The following is a 23,358-nucleotide window of genomic DNA, read 5'->3' as shown; positions in this document are numbered from 1 at the left end:
GACTTCTAATGCAGCTCAACTCTCTACAGGGTAACGTGTAATGTAGCTGAACTCTCTACAGGGTGACTTCTAATGTAGCTCAACTCTCTACAGGGTGACTTCTAATGCAGCTCAACTCTCTACAGGGTAACGTGTAATGTAGCTGAACTCTCTACAGGGTGACTTGTAATGTAGCTGAACTCTTTAGTTGAACCCTCTACTAAATTACTTGTAATGTAGCTGACCTCTCTACAGGGTGACTTGTAATGTAGCCGAACTCTCTACAGGGTGACTTGTAATGTAACTGACCTCTTTACAGGGTGACTTGTAATGTAGCCGAACTCTCTACAGGGTGACTTGTAATGTAGCTCAACTCTCTACAGGGTGACTTGTAATGTAGCTCAACTCTCTACAGGGTGACTTGTAATGTAGCTCAACTCTCTACAGGATGACTTGTAATGTAGCTCAAATCTCTACAGGGTGACTTGAAATGTAGCCAAACTCTCTACAGGGTGACTTGTGATGTAGCTCAACTCTCTACAGGGTGACTTCTAATGTAGCTCAACAGTCTACAGGGTGACTTGTAATGAAGGGTGACTTGTTACACAGCTAAAATCTCGAGCTGAAGTCTCTATTAAATGACTTGTAATACAGATAAACTCTCTACAGGGTGACTTGATGCAGCTACACTCCCTACCGAGTGACTAGTAATGTAGATGAAATCCCCTACAGGGCAAGTCGTATCAGCTGAAATCTTTACAGGGAGACTTGTCACATAGCTGCACTCTCTACTGGATGATTAATCTACTTACATTACAATTTTCAGCTTAGCAGTGTCTGATAGGAGTAACAAAAATAGTATTGATTTATTTATGAAACTACATTGTGTCTGTTACTACTGGTTGGCTATTACATAACCTCATGACCATTCTTCCTAACTACAAAAGTTTTACACTACATTAGTCACTTCATGTACCGGCTGATTTTCAAGTAATTTCATCAAGCTGTTTACCCTGTAGGCACAACAAATCACTTTTGTGTTTTTAAAAATACTAGTAAGATTGTAAATGTGTAGTACAGCAACAAAATTAGTACATGCGAGTTATTCAGATAATCTAGAGTGTGTGAATGAAGAAGATTAAGAAGAAAATAATACAAACTTTGAAGGCATATATCTTAATGATGGCTAAGCTGATATGACTCAAATTTGAAATCAGGTGAGGTGCTCTACCCGAAGAAATTCCAAATCAAAAATTAGTCCCATTCTGCGTCCACCATTTCTATCCATAGTAGGGACCACAAAGGAGTAGGCGTGGCCCACAAAATAACATCACCCAAAAAATAGCCTCAAATTTCCCAGACGACGATGAGGCAGTATTGGTTAGATAAAACTAAGCCCAAACAAGCTTTCAGATCAACCCGAAATGCTTTCAACAAGTTGCTACGGAATATTAAGAAATTTTATTCAATGGAATTTTCTACTAACTGCCTGGCTGACTGACTGCCTGATGCCTTCAGACAAGCGTAACTTGCTAATGGCTAAGGCTATGGGCTTGATTTTTTTCACTGTTCAACGTTGCTTCAGCCCAAGAGGTGCCTTTTAGCATACCGCAATACAACAGTACATTATTCATGGACTTACTAGTGTCCTCCTTTGTGTCCCATTCATCTTTGCTGACAGTGAAAAGTGTTGATATGGTGGTAGCATGTGATGGCCGGCTTCCCTTTGTTGTGAAAATCGTGCATATTTTTCATAGTGGCTACTTCGATTGCAGAGGTGTTTTTAAAACAGTTTTTGATTCGTACTGTTGTGTAACGGGTTGAACATAGCCAACAACGAAGCATAATGGATATTTCACTTTTCAGACAATAATTTATATAACTGGGCACGTGGCACCAACCCTTTCGGTATGCATGGGTTGCAGAGATGCTTTTCGAGCAGCTCTTGATTTGTACTGCTGTGTAACGGGTTGAACATAGCTGACAACAAAGCGTAATGGATCCTTCACTTTTCAGACGATATAGCTGGGGCACGTGGTGCCATTCAAATGCAGTATGCGTCACCAATCTTAATAATATTATTTACAAAAAGTTAACAAACAAGTATTTCAAAAAATTTGGAATTTATAACTACAGTAGGGACCATAACACAACAATAAAAAGTACTGAAACAAGCTGGAGTAGTGCACGATATTAAATCACAGTAAAACAATAAGAAGTGTTATATCCCTACTGTGCATTTCTATTATGGTATCTTGGAGCACAGTAGGGATACAACACTTCTTATTGTTTTACTGTGATTTAACATCGTGCACTACTCGAACTTGCTGCAGCACTTTTTATCAATGTGCTATGGTCCCTACTCTAGTTGAAAATTCCAATTTTTTTTGAAATACTTGTTTATTATTATTATTATTTATTTATTTATTAATGCTTTACAGCACAAGTGCTGAAGGTCTGTAGGACACCTGGTCGTACAGCCTGCTCAAAGACTTTAGCTACTTGTATTAAGCACAACTATGAAATTTTAAGACATTACATCTTTTGTGATGCGTACTATCAACAGGAGAATTATTTGTATATTGTTACTGTACAGGTGACTTCACTAACCACCCAACTGGAGATGACAATAAGTAATGAGGAGCTGAGGGGAGAGGTTGGTGTTCTCAAGACTGAAAATGATGGCCTCAAGGTGGAGGTTGATGGCCTCATGGTAGAGGTTGATGGCCTCAAGGTGGAGAATAGTGGCCTCAAGGTGGAGAATAGTGGCCTCAAGGTGGAGGTTGATGGCCTCACGGTAGAGGTTGATGGCCTCAAGGTGGAGAATAGTGGCCTCAAGGTGGAGGTTGATGGCTTCACGGTAGAGGTTGATGGCCTCAAGGTGGAGAATAGTGGCCTCAAGGTGGAGAATAGTGGCCTCAAGGTGGAGGTTGATGGCCTCACGGTAGAGGTTGATGGCCTCAAGGTGGAGAATAGTGGCCTCAAGGTGGAGAATAGTGGCCTCAAGGTGGAGGTTGATGGCCTCACGGTAGAGGTTGATGGCCTCAAGGTGGAGAATAGTGGCCTCAAGGTGGAGAATAGTGGCTTCAAGGTGGAGATTGATGGTCTCAAGGTAGAGGTTGATGGCCTCAAGGTGGAGAATAATGGCTACAAAGAGGAGAATGCACAACTGAGGGCAGAGAATCAACATTTGAAGGTCAGTAGACACAGGTTAATATAATGTTTGTTTTTTAAACACAGTATAAACCATTACATGAAGCTACTGCTATACATTAAAATTATAAATTTAAAAATGAAGTAGGGATCCAAGTGATAAAAAGTAATGAAACAAGAGATGAACAATGGTAGCTATTACAGCATAGCTCGGTGGGAAATCCCTACTTTGGCATGGTATAGCAATTTTTGTGTTCAATGCCAAAGTAGGGATTTCCCACCGAGCTATGCTGTAATAGCTACCATCGTTCATCTCTTGTTTTACTACTTTTTATCACTTGGATCCCTACTTCATTTTTAAATTTATAATTTTAATGTACTAGTTTGTTCAGTATTTTGTTAAGGCATACAGCTAGCTATAAATATGTGACTGTTCTATTAGGGTGACTGCTATATTAGAGTATCTCGAGTCGGCCTGCAAAGATGTGCACTTGCCCAAAAGGGGTGTGGTCATCGTGGTTTCAATCGATTGTTTAAGTATCTCAAATCAGCCTTCCAACTGAAGGTGTGTGGTCACTGAAATACAGCTAGCGTTAAAGGAGTGTGTCTCAAACAATAGATCGATAATGTGCACATTCATCATGGTGTAGCTGTGGTTCTCTTTTAAATCATTCAAGTTCAGCCTTTCCTGACTTGTCTTCATCTGCAGAGCATGTAGAGTTAGTAGCAGTTCCCAATAAAAATGACATAGCTGTTTCCTTCTTGTTTTTCTTCTTTTTTACATTTGGCTCTTCTGTTTCTTCTCTAATAGACCTTGTAGTCATCTCAGCTTCACAACTCTCTTCAATCATTGCTATCTTTTCCAATAAAACTTTCTTAACTTCTTCCCTCTCTTCACTCTTCATAAAGTCCAAATCTTTGTATCTTGGATCAACTGCAACTGCAAGAATTGCTATGTTTTCAGGATCAAAAGAAAAGCGATTTTCTAGTTGTGATATCACAGTTTCTTTAAACCTTTTAATGGTTGGCAGATCAGTGGTATCAGCCTTCAGGTGACAGTTTATCAGTCCATGAATAACTGGATAGATCAATAATGATGATACATTTTGCTCTAAAGACAAAGCTTTTGTAGCTACCTGTAGAGCCTTAAGTACTACCAGTAATTGTGAAGGCATGCAGGTCCCATTGGTCAGATGTTAGATCCAAGTATCTTTTATCAGGTGGTGTTACTTTATCATCATGAATTACTCCATACACAGCCCATCGTTGTTCAGCTAGTCACTCATACATAAAGTAGGTAGAGACTTCTTGTAGGAGACTGTACTGAGGAAGGTTCAGTGCTCCCTGTTGTTCATGTAGTGGTGTCGTTGCCACAACACTGTCATGCACCACAGCAACCGCCTTATTGTCGATATTCCAATCCTTTGCTATTTCTCTCAAACTTTAAGCAATGTGAACACCAGTGTGTTGTTCTGTCATTTCACAAGTTATCAGCACTTTACTGTCTAGCATCCAGTTTTCAGTAAGAAAGTGGACAGTAACTGTGTTGTAAACTTGAACTGTTCTACTTGTCCAGATATCAGTTGTCAATGTTACACTAGGAGTACTTTCAAGATCACTGGATAGCTCTTCCTTAATGGCATGAAACTTTTTATGACAAATAGATGTAACGTGTGTGCGTGATGGCACTACATATACAGGCTCAATGTAGTTCATTAGTTGCTTGAACCCAGCACCTTTGACCACTCTTAAAGGCCGCAAATCAAGCACAACAAAAGTGGCAACTCTCTCAGTTATAGCAGCTGCCCACTGCATACTACAAATTCGTAAAGTGCCATGATCCAGAACACTTTGTTTTGGTTGTTGTTTCTTCTTATCACCCTCACTGTTCACTAATCACTCGTATTCTAGTGGATGCTTTGCCTGTAGATTACTCTTTAAATTACTCGTGCCTCCTCCGTCAGAAAGTTGTATATCACATAACTTGTAGGGTATCTTTTTCTTCGAAGCCCTTTCATCACTGCCTCCCTCCTCACAGTCTATAGTCTCATCAAAGTTTTCCCAAACACCAGTTCTTCACTTGTGAGTATTGGCCATTGTACGTTTCTGTGACAATTCTGTGACAAATTATTGCTCATTACATAATATTCATTTTATTTTTTCAGTCTATCCAGATGCCAAATACTATCCAGATATCCGGATAGCTAGGATATCCGGATAGTTAGAATATTCATTCAGCTCTACTCTCTACAGGGTAACTTTTAACGTAGCTGAACTCTCTATAGAGTGACTTGTGATGTAGCTCAACTCTCTATAGGGTGACTTCTAATGTAGCTCAACAGTCTACAGGGTGACTTGTAATGAAGGATGACTTGTAATGAAGGGTGACTTGTTACACAGCTAAACTCTCGAGCTGAAGTCTCTATTAAATGACTTGTAATACAGATAAACACTCTACAGGGTGACTTGATGTAGCTACACTCCCTGAGTGACTAGTAATGTAAGATGAAATCTCCTACAGGGTAACTCGTATCAGCTGAAATCTTTACAGGGAGACTTGTCACATAGCTGCACTCTCTACTGGATGATTAATCTACTTACATTTAGAGTTGCACCGATAATCGGTTGAATAATCGGTAACAGCCGATATAAGGTGATTTTGCAAGTATCGGTATCGGCTACAAAGAGGAAGTTATTTGCCGATAACCTAAACCCACAATCAATCATTAACGACAGTAATAAACATGTGACAGTATTAAAAGAAAGCAGTGAATGCAGTGGTAAGTGGTAAACATTTATTTGCTGTACCTGTTTATAACTATTTAGGCTTGTTTATGTGTGAATAGTGTGGCTGCAAGGCTATAATAGGCTGTGTATATTTATCGGCCGCCCACGCAATCAACCAATCACTATTTGGAAAGGGTCTGGAATCCCACCAAAACTCCGTTTGAGAAGCTGACTTAGGTGTTTTATAACTACTTGGCTTTCATTTCCATGTAAGGGGTTAGTGGCACACTGGTAGCAAACATTGTAGAATTGGCCGCCCACGCAAGTAATTAAATTATTTCAACTAATATTATACACACACATAAACTTTAGATGATTTTTGCTCCTTCTCCCCTGACCTACAGAATAGAAGAATATCGGTAAATATCGGCATATCGGCTACAGGAATGAGTGAAACATCGGTATCGGTAAAAGTGAAAATATGCATATCGGTGCAACACTACTTACATTACAATTTTCAGCTTAGCAGTGTGTCTGATAGGAGTAACAAAAATAGTATTGATTTATTTATGAAACTACATTGTGTCTGTTACTACTGGTTGGCTATTACATAACCTCATGACCATTATTCCTAACTACAAAAGTTTTACACTACATTAGTCACTTCATGTACCGGCTGATTTTCAAGTAGTTTCATCAAGCTGTTTGCCCTGTAGGCACAACAAATCACTTTTGTGTTTTTAAAAATACTAGTAAGATTGTAAATGTGATTTTACTACCTCCAAAATGAAGTACAGCAACAAAATTAGTACGTGTGAGTTATTCAGAGTGTGTGAATGAAGAAGATTAAGAAGAAAATAATACAAACTTTGAAGGCATGTATCTTAATGATGGCTAAGCTGATATGACTCAAATTTGAAATCAGACGAGGTGCTCTACCCGAAGAAATTCCAAATCAAACCCATTCTGGGTCCACCATGTCTATATTATACCCTACGATAGTAGTGTATAGTAGGGACCACAAAGGAGTAGACATGGCCCACAAAATAACATCACCCAAAAAACAGCCTCGATTTTCCCAGACGATGATAAGGCAGTATTGGTGAGGTAAAACTAACCCTAAACAAGCTTTCAGATCAACCCAAAACGCTTTCAACAGATTGCTATGGAATTTTAAGAATTTTTTATTCAACAGAATTTTCTACGGACTGCCTGGCTGACTGACTGCTTGATGCCTTCAGACAAGCGTAACTTGCTAATGGCTAAGGCTACGGACTTGATTTTTTCACTGTTCTACGTCGCTTCAGCCCAAGAGGTGCCTTTTAGCATACTGCAGTGCATACAATACATTCTTCATGGACTTTAGTGATGCACCGATACCAATACTAGTATCGGTATCGGCCATATTTTGGCAGTATCGGACTTGTATCGGTAAAGTTAAAAATGCCCAATACCAACCAATACTTTAAATGATGCCATTTAATTACTTATCAAAATGGCGGCGTACATAGAGCATTGAACGAAGTTGAGCAAAAGTTGATATAAGCCATGAATTCCCCAGCTACTAGCATTATAGAGGGATTGCACGCGTGATGCGTTATGACGTATTTTCGTAAAATGCTTAACAACCGCTGCTTGTCAGACATTTGTCAGGTAAGTGAGTGAAGGCTACAGCCGATCTTAATGGTTCAGTGTAGAATGGAACACGTTCGCTAGGTTAGTCACTTGTATAAACTAGAATAGCCGTCGTTGAAATTGTACAAAGTGTTAGGGTTCACGACTAATCGACGAAAAATTGATAATGCGCTTGTCCAACTTAGTGCTAGTATTTAAAAAGCGTGGTGACGAAATATGTGTATCCGCCCCATTGCGTGCCATTGAAAAGTAAACTCATAAATGTCAGACTAGCAACGGTTGTTAAGCATTTTTATAATTCGCGCCACAATACTCTTCACGTGCAAACCCTCTATTAGTACAGTGGAAACTTAAGTAAGCCACGAAAGATTCATTGACGTCATAAACTTATCTTCGCGTAACTGATAGCCACAAAACCAGCAAACTGCAGTTGATGGGATTAGTAAATGAGTTTAGTAAGCTAAATCACTAGCTGTTTCTTGTGAGAAATGCCTGTGGGGCAAAGTATCGGTATCGGATCGGTATCAGCCATTTCTGGCCTCAAATGTATCGGTATCGGATCGGTAGTGAAAAAGTGATATCGGTGCATCACTAATGGACTTACCAGTGTCCTCCTTTGTGTCCCATTCATCTTTGCTGACAGCGAAAAGTGTCGATTTGGTGGTAGCACGTGATGGCTGGCTTCCCTTTGTTGCAAAAATCGTCCGTATTTTTCATAGTGGCTACTTCCATTGCAGAGGTGTTTTTAAAACAGCTCTTGATTTGTACTGCTGTGTAACGGGTTGAACATAGCTGACAACGAAGTGTAATGGATCCTTCACTTTTCAGACGATATAGCTGGGGCACGCGGTGCCATTTCAAATGCAGTATGCATCACCAATCTTAATAATATTATTTACAAAAAAAGTTAACAAACAAGTATTTCAAAAAATTTGGAATTTATAACTAGAGTAGGGACCATAACACAATGATAAAAAGTACTGAAACAAGCTGGAGTAGTGCACGATATTAAATCACAGTAAAACAATAAGAAGTGTTATATCCCTACTGTACATTTTCATTATGGTATCTTGGAGCACAGTAGGGATACAACACTTCTTATTGTTTTACTGTGATTTAACATCGTGCACTACTCGAACTTGCTGCAGCACTTTTTATCGATGTGCTATGGTCCCTACTCTAGTTGAAAATTCCAATTTTTTGAAATACTTATTGTATTAAGCACAACTATGAAATTTTAAGACATTACATCTTATCTGATGTGTACTATCAACATTTGTACATTGTTACTCTACAGGTGACTTCACTGACCACTCAACTGGAGGAGATGCCAATAAGTAATGAGGAGCTGAGGGGAGAGAATGGTGTACTTATGACTGAGATTGATGGCCTCAAGGTGGAGAATAATGGCCTCAAGGTAGAGGTTGATGGCCTCAAGGTGGAAAATAGTGGCCTCAAGGTGGAGGTTGATGGCCTCACGGTAGAGGTTGATGGCCTCAAGGTGGAGAATAGTGGCCTCAAGGTGGAGAATAGTGGCCTCAAGGTGGAGGTTGATGGCCTCACGGTAGAGGTTGATGGCCTCAAGGTGGAGAATAGTGGCCTCAAGGTGGAGAATAGTGGCCTCAAGGTGGAGGTTGATGGCCTCACGGTAGAGGTTGATGGCCTCAAGGTGGAGAATAGTGGCCTCAAGGTGGAGAATAGTGGCTTCAAGGTGGAGATTGATGGTCTCAAGGTAGAGGTTGATGGCCTCAAGGTGGAGAATAATGGCTACAAAGAGGAGAATGCACAATTGAGGGCAGAGAATCAACGTTTGAAGGTCAGTAGACACAGGTTAATATAATGTTTGTTTTTTAAACACAGTATAAACCATTACATGAAGCTACTGCTATACCATTGTTCTTATAACAATAACACTAGAACTGGTACCTGGCCCCACCTGGCCCCCTTTACTACATGTACTGTAATACACAAATCATAAAATACATCATAGTATATGACATGCATTTCCAGTCTACTACTATAACAGGGTTGAAACTGGGTCAGTATATTGATGAGCTGGATGACCCACTGACCAAGACAGCTATCCAAGTCAGATCCAGGATGTAACCTGTTTTGCCAAGAGCTACATTTTAGGTATCCCACTAGTGTATCAAATAAACAGGTAGCTATCATACAGTGTGATAGTACTGTATATTAGGGATCATCAAGCTTTGGGTACTTCTTGCCAAAAATATCACCAGCCTCACAATATCTTCATGGCACCTTGGCAGTACTGGTTAGGTATAACTAAGCCCAACATACCTTATTTTTAACGTGACCCAAAATACTTCCAAAAATGTTGCTACAAAATTTTAATTTTGTGAAATTTTCTGCCTACCTGACTGACTTGCCTGACCATAGATTTGCGAGAGAAGGGATAGGCAACCGAGCACACGCCGTGTATATCTACCATTGATTGCGGTTGAAGCACTCCTCGGTATTGATTAAATCCATGCAGACACGATGGCAGTTTGTGGTTTAGTCGTCTTACAGTTGATTTCAACCTCCTTGTGGTATTGTAGTTGATATACGAGTCTACAATACCACAAGGAGGTTGAAATCAACTGTAAGACGACTTCTGTTATTTAATTGTCTTGGGTGGTTTTTACCGCCATTTACGATTTCAATCACAAACGGGTACCTCCATTTTTTGTCTACCTGTTATGAAGAACAGAAGTCTAGTTCCACTGGGGAAATAGTGCTGAAGTCTTCGCAATACTATGAAGTTTTGCGCAGTACCATTGAAAGATTCTTCTCGCACAACAGCACTTGTGTTGAAGTTGATAAATCATGTAGTAGTATTTTAAAGAATCGAGATGAGACTGCCAAAGGGCATTAACCAAGCGGAATAATAAAATGAAGTACACCATGCAAAACTATGTTACTTCAGGGTTACTATGGCATTGTTTGCTAGTCAAAAGTGAACTTACCATGAACACAACAGGTACACAAAAAATCATGTCAACTGAGATTAAAATGATTGATGGCGGCAAAACCCACAACACAAGTTTGCCTAGTACTTATAAAACATAAAGAGATTGTCATGAAATACTCCACACTCATAGAAAGTAGTCCAGAGCAGAAGACACTATTTTGGCCTCATGAACTCACCACAGGCGGAGTGTTTCAGGGTGCGTGCTCGTTTCTAATCCCTGTACTCAAATATCTATGGCCTGACTTGCCTTCAGACAAGTGTAACTTGATGATGATGAAGGCCACAGACTGGCCTGCTGCAATGTCAATACAACTACAATCAGTTAGAGGGTAAAGTTCCCATCTAGCCAGACTGTCAAAATGAGCAGAGGTGTTGGCAAGCACACCTCAACATTATATAACACACTTCAAATATGTCACCCTTGATAGAGTTGTTATCCAATGTTACAGTACACCGGAGTGTGTGTTTTCACTATGAAACAATATTTTCAAGAGTTGTATAGATACACAATTAGGGTGTATTATTTTACAAATCTTTAGCATGTTAGACTAGAATACAGGTCAGGGACATATTTCTGGGATTCCACAAACCCCTCTAGAAATTTTAGTAACTTGTGAGCAACACCAGACTTTCCCACAGTACAGTTTGACAGCACAAATATATAGAATAAATGGGAACAGCAGGGAAAGGCAGTGTAATAGAAACTTACATGTATGTAGCTAACAGTAATTTCTCAAAAGTGGAGTAAGGGAGAAAAGTCTTTATAAAGATCAGGATACTCTAATAGAGCAGTCAAATCTACATTCATAATGGAATACAATGTTATGCTGATATATAAATGTGACTGGATCTGCAAGAATTCCATTTTCTTTATCCAGATAGCCAAGGGAATGGCAAGCTTCAGCTCTAGAAGCCACAAAGTTTTGAAGCTACAGCACTACAAAGTGGTAACAACAGAAAAATCGATTTGTATGGTGGCAATACAAAATAAACTACAGGTGCTTAAATAAAAAAGGTCATAACTTTTGAATACAGTCCACTACCAAGATGCAACTTACACCATCAGATTCTCCATAAACAGGCAAATCCATTGCTGGGTAAATTTTGTCTTCCAGGCCTGAGAAAAAATAATAAACTGCTTGTCCAATGTAAGGCAAACTAATGCTCATATCTTCTTTCCCTTTGGAAGCACTAAATCAAAACAAAGATTATCAAACTCCTCTTGCTTTGGTGATCCCAATGCTACCATAGTTTTCCTGTTATCACCTTCTTTGATAGTGAAACAAACATTCAAATTTTACAGATTTTTTTCTATTTTGTAAATATTTGACCCATTGCATTTATTGCTTTCTACTGTAAACTTAGGCTTGTACAAACATATGGGATTCTTACAGATCCGGTCACAAACATAATTAAGGTAACACTGAACCAATGAAGGACAGCCATACAAAGTTAATTAGACAGCATATATGCAGTAATGAGCGAACAAACACGGAAATTTATAGACTACAGCAAAGTGTATCAGTGGACTAACAGGACAAGTTGTCAGACTACCCAGCTAATGTTGTTGATGCATCTAACTAGCTAATTAACATTATTCATGCTTTAAACTATTAGCTCTGGATAATTCCCTGGCGAACGGCACCAGCTGCTATAGCATGATTACTGTTATACGGAGCACACCCTGACTAGCTACATGATCTCCTTTCTCAGTAAGTATCTTCAAAATTATGCACCACAGACCATCAAAATTTGGTATAGGCATTGCAAGGGCAGATTTAGGGGGGTGCTTGGGGGGCTGAAGCACCCCCCTCCAAAATTTTACAATGAGCAAGCTAGGAAGCTTCTAGAAGCTGTAGTACAGGTGCAGTTGCATTTTATATATATGAGAAGATGGAAAGAGCAAGGGGAATAGCTAATCATATCCAAGAATTACTAAGAGGGGTTCAAAATTATACTTCTGGAGTAAGTCTTACCTTAGAAGCTACTAAATCAATGATAATGATAATTACAATGATAATTATCAATGATTTGTAAAAGAAAGAATGCATACATACCTAAGGTAACAATAATATAACTCATGATTTAGTATCTGTCCAAGTGTTGCTCAGCTAGGTATCATTTAACTGCTCCTCTTCATTGCAAGAGCTACAAAAAAAGGAGGGAATGCATGTGACTGACAGTCTACATGGGAGGGAACACACTGTACCTTGTATCCTCCACCTCCTCATACAATCCATCCTCCACTTGCGGACCGTGCCCTCAGGGAATCTGTGAATTGCATTTTGGAGGTTCTGGATATAAGGTACAGTGCTAACTAGTGGTACGTTTAAAGCACACACAACAAATTGATGACATACCTACTATCATGAAGCACTGCTCTGGCAAATGCTGACACATCTGGCTGTCAGTGGTAAAATCTCTCAAAAGTACTGGAGGACGACCAATTGGCTACTTTCAGAATCTCGGCGATTGGTACTCCCTTGGCCATAGCACATGATGTACTGGCACCTCTGGTGGAGTGCACTGTAAACCTCTCTGTGTCTACTTCTGCTGCCTTGAGGGTGTCCTTTATCCAGTGCCCTATAGTAGCAGAGCGTTCCCTTCTAAAGGGTTTCTTGGATGTAACAAACACGGGCTTAGGGGAGCTCATTGTGTCCACCTGAGGAGATGTCATCTCAATGTACCGGCATAAATTAGTCACTGGGCATATATCGTTATCATCCTGTAATAAAGCAAAAGAGACTGTTCTTGGAGGGCCTGATCTTCTAGTTTTGGTCAGCTGAACCACAGAGAATTGTACACTTGATGAGGTCCACCTCATGTAGTGCCTGTCCAGGGCAGCCAAGTCAGAACACCGGTCTGCATTACACAAAGCCATTAGGGTCACCACCTTCTTACTAAGCTGGAGTAAAGAGAGTTGGTCTGACGAACCCCTGAGGAAATCTATTATAGGCATTACCTCCCAAGAATGGGAGTAACGGGGCACTGGTGGCCTGGCATTAAACATGCCTTTCAGAAGTCTAGTAACCATAGGATGGGTTCCCACTGTGCAGTTATCTAACCTAGCATGAGTCATAGAGATGGCTGAGCGAAGGGTATTTAGGGTACGATACTGGAGACCCAACTCAAAATTATCTGTCAAAAACTCAAGTATATCTGCTAAAGAAGCTGAAAGTGGATCTGCTTGTCTTCTAACACACCAGCAACACCACTTTTTCCAAGCTGAGTTGTAAGCTGAATGCGTGTGTGATCTCCAAGATTGGAGGAGCATGTTGGTAACTCTCTGAGAAAATCCCTGCATGGAGTATCCCTTCCCGAGATAGGCCATGCGGCTAAGGGTAGTCGGTCCTGCATTATCAGGGGATGTGGAGCCTGAACTGGGTTCAGAATCAAGTCCTCCTGCACAGGGAACAGGATTGGTGCTTTCATCAGCATCTTCAAAAGCTGTGGATACCATACCTGGCCTGGCCAAGCAGGTGCTATTAGACAAGCACACTCCACTCTCTCTAGGTGTATCTTTGTCAAGGCTTTCCCTATCATACTGAATGGTGGGAAAAGGTATGGGCGATCTTGAGCCCAAGAAACTGAAAAGGTGTCCACTGTCTTGGCTGCTGGATCTGGCTTCCAGCTGTAGTATACATGTAACTGGGTATTGGTTCTGCTGGCAAACAGGTCGACATTGAAGGGACCAAGTAAGCTGTACAGGACACTGAAGATGACTGGGGACAGCTGCCAATCGCTGTTGTCTTGGTGGTGGCAAGATTCCCAGTCGGCACAACAGTTCTCTTTGCCAGGCAAGTATTCTGCATGTGGTGTAATCTTGCGTATTTGACACCAATCCCAGAGTTCCAAGGCTAGTCGACAGAGGTAGGACAGTCTGGGGCCTCCCAGTTTGTTTGCATATGTGATGGCTGTCCGGTTGTCCATCCTTATCAGGACACAAACATTGCTCTTGTCCCTCACAAAGGACTGAAGTGCCAAAAAGGCTGCTTTCAGTTCGAGGTAATTGACATGACGCTGTGATTCTGTTGCAGTCCACTTCCCACCGGTCCTCATTCCTTTGCACACTCCCCCCAACCTTGCTTGGAGGCATTGGTTTCTATCATTATGAAGGCTTTGGGCTCAAGATTGGTGTGGAGCAGTGATTGGGAAGTTGAGTCTTCCACCACTGTAAATCGATTCTGGCTTCCGAGGACAGCTGCACCCATGACTGATATGATGTCTGCTGCTGGTGGAGAGCCTGGTCTTTCAGGTCTCATAGGGCCCGAAAGTGAAGAGGAGCCAGAGGAACTGCTGGCTTGGTGGCTACTAAGGTGCCTATGAAACAGGCTAGAGTCCTCGTCTGTACTGTCTCCAATTCTAGAAGGCAACAGGCTTCCTTCTGTATGGCCTCCACTTTGTGAACAGGCAACACTATTGTCATTGTTATGGTGTCTATGACAAAACCTAAGAACTCTATCTGCTAAGTAGCACTGGTTATACTCTTGGGCAGATTGATCACAAATACCAAAGCGGTGAACATCCACAGTGTTGTGGAAAGGTTTGTTAGTAATTGTGACTGGTTTGGAGCTGCCAGGAGCAAGTCGTCAGATACATTATTAAGTGGACTCCTAGCTGTCTCAGAAACTGCACTATTGGCTTTGTGACCTTTGTAAACACAAAGGGTGCGGTGCAGAGTCCGAAGGGTAGGCAACTGAATTGCATCCTCTGCCCTGTGGGTACCTTGAATGACAACAGACAGTGATGTTTCTGGGCCACTGGGATGGTCAGATAGGCATCTTTGAGATCGATCTCGACCATCTCCCAATGGTGTTTCAGGATGGTGCGTAACATGTAGAGGCCCTCCATCTTGAAATGAGAGGGTTCTAGGTAAGAATTCAGGAATCTGAGATCTATGATCGGTCTCCACCCTCCCCCGCTTTTGGGGACAACAAACATAGGGCTGGCCAGGTGGATCTGTGCTTCCTGTACTGGGTGAACGGGCTAACCTTTGCACCTCCTCCAGTAATACTGAGGCCTGGTTTGTTCCCTGTGAGTTGGTACCACATGTTGGGTTGGCCATTGGTTGAGAGGGAGCTCGTAACCTTGGACTGTGGCTAGAACCCACTGGTCCTGTGTTAGTTTGGCCCAATTCGGTTTGAATAGTGCAGTTCTCACCCCAACTGGCTTGGTTGAGTTCTGTGCTATCAGTGATGTGTCTAACTGGAGAGTTTGGAATGGGGTGTGTGGTGGTGGTAGTCCATCTTGCTGATTTTCCCGGGCGGTTGGGAGGAGGTTGCAAGTGGTGAGGGTTCTGTGACTGGCGCCGTTGGTGCCAGGGCTTTGTCGGGAAGGAACGTTGGCTGCCCTGCCGGTATCCAACCTTCCCGGCAGGGCTGTCTCGAAAAAAACTGCTGACGAACACGCCCCAAAGTAAACTGACGTTGCCCATCTGTGTAGGGATGGTAACATTTCGAGATCGATACCACCTGTGCAAGTGTCGTGTCCGAATCAACTTTGCCCATTAAGTTTGTGCAAAAGTCGTTACCAAACACCGTGTCATGATAGGAAGGGGCTGGCTCTTTTCCGTATTTCTCCAGAGTCTTATCAACGCACTGCAAAATGTTGCAGCGTCTAGCCTGTAGTGATGTGCGATATATCGAAAAAATATCGATTTCGCGATAATTTTGTGGATATCGTATCGATTTTCGATACAGCTTTAGCATATTTCGATATTTATCGAAAAGGTAATATTTAGCGATAATTATCGAAATATCGAAGAATATTTCGATAAATCATTTAGTGTGTGATTGCGCAATCACGCTAGAAATGAAGGTTGGTTCTGTACTATCTAGCCACTTTAAAAACTTGTCTACCAGTTTCCTAGGCTTATTATTAGTTTTATGCAATAGTTTGTGTGTAAAGTGTATTTCAAGCATATTTATAAGTATCGGATTCCCACGCAATTACACCACCCACACAATTAAAAATTATCGAAAATCGTATCGAAATTTCGATATTTACCCCAATATCGTATCGATAACATATCGAAATAAAAATCCTGATATCGCACACCACTACTAGCCTGTGATAACAATTCATTCACGTTGCCCATCAGAACCAACGATCGTTGGATAACATTTAATACATCGTGCACATTCACTGTTCAACTTTTGCCAGCTAATAGACTGTTATCTAGCAGGTCAGACCAGAGGCACGTGAGCGGCCCAGCTGCATACAAGAGGGCGGACCGAATCGTACCCAATTCTGCATCTCGTGATCTGGGGAACTTATGTTTAAGGTGATCCAACATGAAACGATCAACCTTTGGTACCTACATCGCAGGTGTACGTGGTAAAGGATGTGCCTTATGCATGGCAGTTAGTACGTCTTTTGAGAGGGACGCATGAAAATGTGTTTCCAAGTAATTGGTTATTACCTCGTATGTGTCAAACATAAATTCATCACTTGATGTCATGGATGTGGGGTCGAAGTCCACAGAGTTGTTCACGAGACTGTCTCGGGAATTCCCAGGCACATCCAGGTTAGGCGGCTCTTCATCATGTGGAGGCCTAGGATTAACCGACGACGGGAGTTCATGGGCGCCCCGCTCGTTAACCCCTCTCGAATGGTGCTCTTGGGCTACCACCGAGGATCTATCTCCAGTTAAGGGCTCTTGGGCTCCTCTACTGGGATCAACATTGTTTTCCACTGGGTCATCTGACTCCACATTCTCCGCAGAAGACTGTTGATCGTTTTCTGAAGATTGAATAGAGTCCAGGAGCGTCCTGCGTAAGGAATCATCCGAAGAGATCCTCTCAAACAACGATCTTAGAACTGGATCCTCCATCCGCCTCGGCAGAGAAACGTCACATGCTAGGTGAGCGAAGTACAAAAGGCGCCAATCGGAAGTGGGATTTCTATTTATAGATTTACTTCAAAGTGCTGTGAGGAAGTATAATTAGAGGCAATACCACTAGTTAACACTGTACCTTGTATCCTCCACCTCCGAAATACAATTGCCTACCAATAATTGACAATAAACAGTTAATTGGTTTGTTTGTATATTGGCAGACATAATGCTACTCAACAAGCCTGCTGGAAGGTTTAGGGTGGTACCAAAGTGACCATCAACATCTTGTCTAGCAATAACAGTTATTATAATCACATATTTACATAGTCTGGCGGCGCCCGCCCCTTCGCATAGAGTAAGGGTCTGGTATGCTTAGTATAGTGGAGTTGTACCGGATTACCAAAAACTGGTGCAACCAATCAGAACGCTCCACATTTAATCAGCGCATTTTTGTGTATGTTACGTCAAAAGAAGGAATCAAATACCCTAACAGTACTGAAGAAACAAAAGGAGTTAGCTAATAAAGAACAAAGAGAAGAAAGTGTTATATCGGGAAGGGCTTTTCGCCTTGTTTGATACGTGAAAAAACCATGGTACGCTCTGATTTCCTAGGTAGGGAGACATGTGTCTTTTATAAAAGTAGACCAATCCACTTTCGCCTGTGTAAAGGCGAAGAAAGTTCAATATCTCTGCCACAGTTTTGGGTGAGGCACTTCCTTTAAGGCCATTTTCATTACGTCATTACATTCAAATTAAATTCCTCCAGAACAACTCGGTGATACTAAGCAAACCAGACCCTTACTCTATGCGAAGGGGCGGGCGCCGCCAGACTAATATTTACACATTCTTTGAGGTTATGTTATGATGTTAACACTTGTCATCAGGGGTAATTTATGGTTTACCAAGTGGGTGGGCAATAACCATTTCACCTATTATTGGCTGACCTAGACAACACTGGTTAATAACTGGTTAATAACTGGTTAATTGGACACTGGTGTACAGCACTACTTTGTATTAGTGGTGTGCGATATCAGGATTTTTATTTCGATATGTCATCGATACGATATTGGGGTAAATATCGAAATTTCGGTACGATTTTCGATAATTTTTAATTGTGTGGGTAGTGCAATTGCGTGGGCGGCCGATACTTATAAATATGCTTGAAATACACTTTACACACAAACTATTGCATAAAACTAATAATAAGCCTAGGAAACTGGTAGACAAGTTTTTAAAGTGGCTAGATAGTACAGAACCAACCTTCTTTTCTAGCGTGATTGCTGTACTATTAGGCATTATTAGAATGAATCATTGTACACGCATGCGTACATATATATAGCAGTACATTACATAATCACAATCAATCATTACATTACACTACATCTCCCTTTTATAAGTTGAGTTTTACAGGAGGGTTAATGGCAGTTCCTGTCTTTGACCTCGTAAGGATTGGGCTTCTTTGAACTACTGTACTCTGACTCCTCTCTGTTTCTTCCCCTGAATAAGAACTTTCTGACTCTACTGGTAACTGTTCATCTGGTCCCACAGGTCTCTCTTGCAAAAAGCTACGATTGCGTCGAGTTATTCCAGTTGGTGTTTGCACTTGGTATGTTCGTTGACCGGCCGTGTGAACTACACTACCTGGTGTTGTAGGTGTATTGCTTCCACTAGATATGTAGACTGGAGTGTTGTCATCTAACACTGGCAGCTCACGGACACGATGTCGTCTGTCAAATTGTTTCTTCAATTTTTGCTTGTATCGGTCATCAACTTGATGAAACTCACCCAAATCTGGCCATTTTGGGGTAAGCACTTGCTCTGACATTGGCACAGGTGAACGCAAATGCCGTCCCATTAACAATTGTGCAGGTGAGTAGCTGCAAAATGGCAGGGGTGTAGTCCTGTATGACAGTAGAGCCAAGTGTGGATCAGTACAGTTCTTGAGCAAGCTTTTAACAGTTCTAACAGCACGCTCAGCTTCGCCATTTCCTTGAGGGTGATATGGGCTACTGGTTTGGTGAGTGAAATTGTAGGATTTGGCGAACTGATTGAATTCTTTCGAGGCATATTGAGGACCATTATCAGTTGTCAATGAGTCAGGAATACCGTGCCTTGAAAAGATAGCTTTTAGAGCAGAAATAATACTAGCTGAAGTTGTAGTAGTCAGCTTGAGAATTTCTATGTAACGAGAAAAGTAATCAACAACCACAATATAAGGAGTACCTTTCAGTTCAAACAGATCAGAAGCTACTTTCTCCCATGGTCTTTTAGGTAATTCTGTGGGAATCATTGGTTCTGTAGTAATCTGAAAATTTTCACAGCAGGTATCACATTGATGTATGAAATTATTGATGTCACTAGATATACCCGGCCACCAAACAGAGTCACGTGCCCGAAGATGACATTTGACCATTCCTTGATGCCCTTCATGTAACCTTTGCAGAGTGTCTTCTCTAAGATCTGATGGGATCACAATTCTCTGTCCACGAAGTAACAAGTCATCATAAAGAGACAGCTCACCTCTTACAAGCCAGAATTTTGCTGTAGGACCATTTGGCTTTTTCTCTGGCCACCCCACTTTGCAAAAGTGTGCCACCTGGGATAAAACTTTGTCTTGTTTCTGAGCAGTTCGTAATGTATCCAGGCGACCTGGAGTAGCAGGAAGGGTTGATACAACATTAGCAATGTAAGCTTCTACTGGTTCTTGTAGGTCATGCGAGTCAGTTGACTGTGGAAGTGGAGATCTGGAAAGGGCATCTGAGATGTACAGAAACTTTCCTGGTGTGTAAACAATTGAAAAGTTGTACCTCATTAGTCTTAATCTAAAACGCAGTACACGTGGGGGCAAGTCATCCAAATTCTTTGTACTCAGTAAAGGTACCAATGGCTTATGATCTGTTTCCATACAAAATGATCTGCCCAGGAGATACATTGAAAACTTCTCAGCTGCCCAAGTTAAGGCAAGAGCCTCCTTCTCGATTTGTGCATATCGCTTCTCTGTATCCGACATAGTGCGGGAGGCGTACGCTATTGGCTGCCATTTACCATCATTCTCCTGAAGCAGAACTGACCCGACTCCATAGGACGAAGCATCAGCGGAGAGTTTGATGCTCCATGCTGGATTGTAAAGAGCTAAAGTCGTCAAATATGATAACTTTTCTTTCATTGTAACAAAAGCTTGTTCTTGGCTTGGTCCCCACAGCCAGACATTCTTCTTGCTCAGCAAGGAATTAAGTGGATGTAAATAGTCGGCACAATTTGGAATAAATTTGGATAGCTGGTTAACCATTCCAGTGAATCTCCTCAATTCAGTTGTGTTCTGTGGAGCTGCCATCTGTATGATGGCTTCAGTCTTCGCTGGGTCTGCTCTAACTCCGTTCTGGTCAATAATGTGCCCCAAAAACTTCACTTGTGTTTTGGAAAATTCACACTTTTCACTATTAAGTGTCATGCCACACTCCTCAATATGTTTCAGCACTGCTTCAAGTCTTTCATCATGCTCACTTTGGCTTTTTCCATAGACTAACACATCGTCCATAAGGCACAACACCCCATCCAAGTCTTTCAGTAAAACATTCATCCGTTTCTGGAATAATTCAGGTGCACATGTAATTCCGAAAGGAAGCACATTAAACTGATACCTCCCATAGGGGGTTATAAATGTGGTGAGTGGACGTGATTCCTGGGCAAGTGGAATTTGCCAGAAACCCGAGTTTGCATCTAATTTTGTGAATATTCTTGCCCCTGAAAGTTGGGCTAGAGTTTCATCTACTGCTGGTAGTGGGTGAAATTCTCTCATCACGTTCTCGTTGAGCGGCTTCATATCAACACAAATCCTTACTTTACCCGATGACTTAGGGATCACCACCATTCCAGCACACCATTGTGACGGTCCATCAATTGGAGATATCACTTTGAGAGATTCCATCCGCTTAATTTCTCTCTCCACTTCTTTACGTAGTGAAATTGGAACACGCCTGGCTGTATGTAGGGCATATGGTTTAGAATCTGGCTTCAAAGGTATCTTGTATTCTTTGCCTAGTGTGCCTAGACCTTGAAAGACTTTGGGATACGACTTAAAAACTGATTCTTTGGAAGAAGATATGTGCTGAACTCTTGCAATAAGGTTTAAGGCGGTAATTGCAGGAAGGCCCAACAAATTGATCTTTAAATCTTTCACTACAAACACATGTAACTTGCAGGAAGTGTTGAGGTATTGAAAACATCCTGTGAACTGCCCAACAGCTTTGAGGGGTGATTTTGTAGGGCCAAAGAGAGCTTTGGTTGGCCTTTTCAATTTGATATCAGAGAATTTTGAAAATGTAGTTTCAGAGATAACTGTTACTTCTGCCCCAGTGTCCAGCTTAAATTCCACATCTTTCTTGTTTAAACAAACGGTAGCAAACCATTGTGACTCCCCTTGTAACTCTACACTTCCCAGAAAGGTATCTTCATCTGAGTCATTGTTTTCTGTACTAGCAGTTACATGTGAGACACCTCTGGTGAAACAACATGAAGTGTAGTGACCAGTCTTATTGCACTTCTTACAAATGCTGGCTCTTGCAGGGCACTGCTGTTTACCATGTCTGGGGCTTTTGCCACACCTGGAGCATTTTTGTGCTGACTGTAGTGATTCATTTCTTGTGGGGTAGCTGAAGGATCGTTGTCTGGGAGAGATTACATTCTTTGAGTTCAAGGTGTCAATTGTTTCATGTTCAACAGTAAGATCATTCTGTTGGGCGGTGCCTCTTACCACAGGTTGCTGTTTACGCACTGCTTCACTATGCCGAGCCATCGAAAGGGCTTTATCAAGCGTCAACTCAGAATCTAACTGCATCTTCTCTGATAAAGAAGCGTCAAGCAAACCTACTACCAGTCTGTCTCTAACCATCTCATCCCGCAGTTGCCCATAACCACAGTGCTCAACCAAACTGAATAGATCTGTTATGAAACTGTCCACTGATTCATCTTTCAACTGTTTGCGCGAGTTAAATCTGGCTCGTTCGAATATAACATTTCGTCGTTTCACAAAATAGCCATCGAACTTCGCTTTAACTGTTGAGTATTTCTTTTCCTCCTCGTCACTTAGTCCAAATGAAGACAAAAGATCATCTGCTTTATCTCCCATTGTGTAAATCAGAGTATTTACTTGACTTTTTTCTGCTTTGTCTTGAAGACCGGATGCTTGGCGAAATCGCTCAAATCTTCTTATCCACTTCGGCCAACTGTCGGGCTGAGAAAAGTCAAATGCCTCTGGCGGCGACACTTGGAACGTAGCCATGTCACTGTAACTGGTGAGTAGAGCGAACTAACACTTCTGACACCATGTACTATTAGGCATTATTAGAATGAATCATTGTACACGCATGCGTACATATATATAGCAGTACATTACATAATCACAATCAATCATTACATTACACTACAATTGCGCAATCACACACTAAATGATTTATCGAAATATTCTTTGATAATTATCACAAAATATTACCTTTTCGATAAATATCGAAATCTGCTAAAGCAGTATCGAAAATCGATACGATAACGATATCGACAAAATTATCACGAAATTGATATTTTTTCGATATATCGCACATCACTACTTTGTATCATACAGTATGATAGTAGTGTATAGTAGGGATCACAAATGAGTAGGCATGGCCAATGAAATAGCATCACTCAAAAACCAGTCTCAATTTTTCCTGACAATGATGAGGCAGTATTGGTTAGGTAAAAATAAGCCCAAACAAGCTTTCAGATCGACTCAAAATGCTTTCAACAAGTAGCTACGGAATTTTAAAAATAATTTATTTAATGGAATTTTCTACTGACTAACTGCCTGACTGATTGTCGACAAGCATAACTCGATAACTGCTAAGGCTACGAGCTAGATTTTTTCACTGTTTGACATTGCTTCAACCCGAGAGGTACCTTTTGGCATACCACAGTACGTACAATGCATTTTTCATGGACTTACCAGTGTCCTCCTTTGTGTCCCATTCATCTTTGCTGACAGTGAAGTGTCGATTTGGCAGTAGCATGTGATGGCTTCTCT

At 41.3% G+C, this 23,358-nt stretch overlaps 2 protein-coding genes across 2 annotated transcripts in view; one reads left to right on the top strand and one right to left on the bottom strand.

Annotated features, from left to right (window-relative positions):
* LOC136266508 (uncharacterized) overlaps positions 1–23,358 on the top strand; it is a 44,261-nt gene that overhangs the window by 8,319 nt on the left and 12,584 nt on the right. The window contains exon 3 of the mRNA XM_066061523.1: positions 8,792–9,310. Within this exon, the coding sequence (XP_065917595.1) occupies positions 8,792–9,310 (519 nt within the window). The remainder of the gene's footprint in view (positions 1–8,791; positions 9,311–23,358) is intronic.
* Positions 12,524–14,010, bottom strand: LOC136267233 (uncharacterized). Its single transcript, XM_066062318.1, has 2 exons — positions 12,829–14,010; positions 12,524–12,616 (listed from the first exon to the last, which is right to left on the bottom strand). The coding sequence occupies exon 1, from the start codon at positions 13,926–13,928 to the stop codon at positions 12,876–12,878; it is 1,053 nt and encodes a 350-aa protein (XP_065918390.1). The 5' UTR covers positions 13,929–14,010; the 3' UTR covers positions 12,524–12,616; positions 12,829–12,875.

The sequence above is a fragment of the Dysidea avara genome, chromosome 9, assembly GCF_963678975.1.
Source record: "Dysidea avara chromosome 9, odDysAvar1.4, whole genome shotgun sequence".
Classification (NCBI taxonomy): Eukaryota; Metazoa; Porifera; class Demospongiae; order Dictyoceratida; family Dysideidae; genus Dysidea; species Dysidea avara.
The sequence above is the reverse complement of the archived record's forward strand: the minus strand, read 5'-3'. Positions and strand labels throughout refer to the sequence as shown.

Excerpts from the sequence above, each read along its gene's own strand:
- LOC136267233 (XM_066062318.1), bottom strand. The coding sequence starts at position 13,928 with ATGGTATCCACAGCTTTTGAAGATGCTGATGAAAGCACCAATCCTGTT.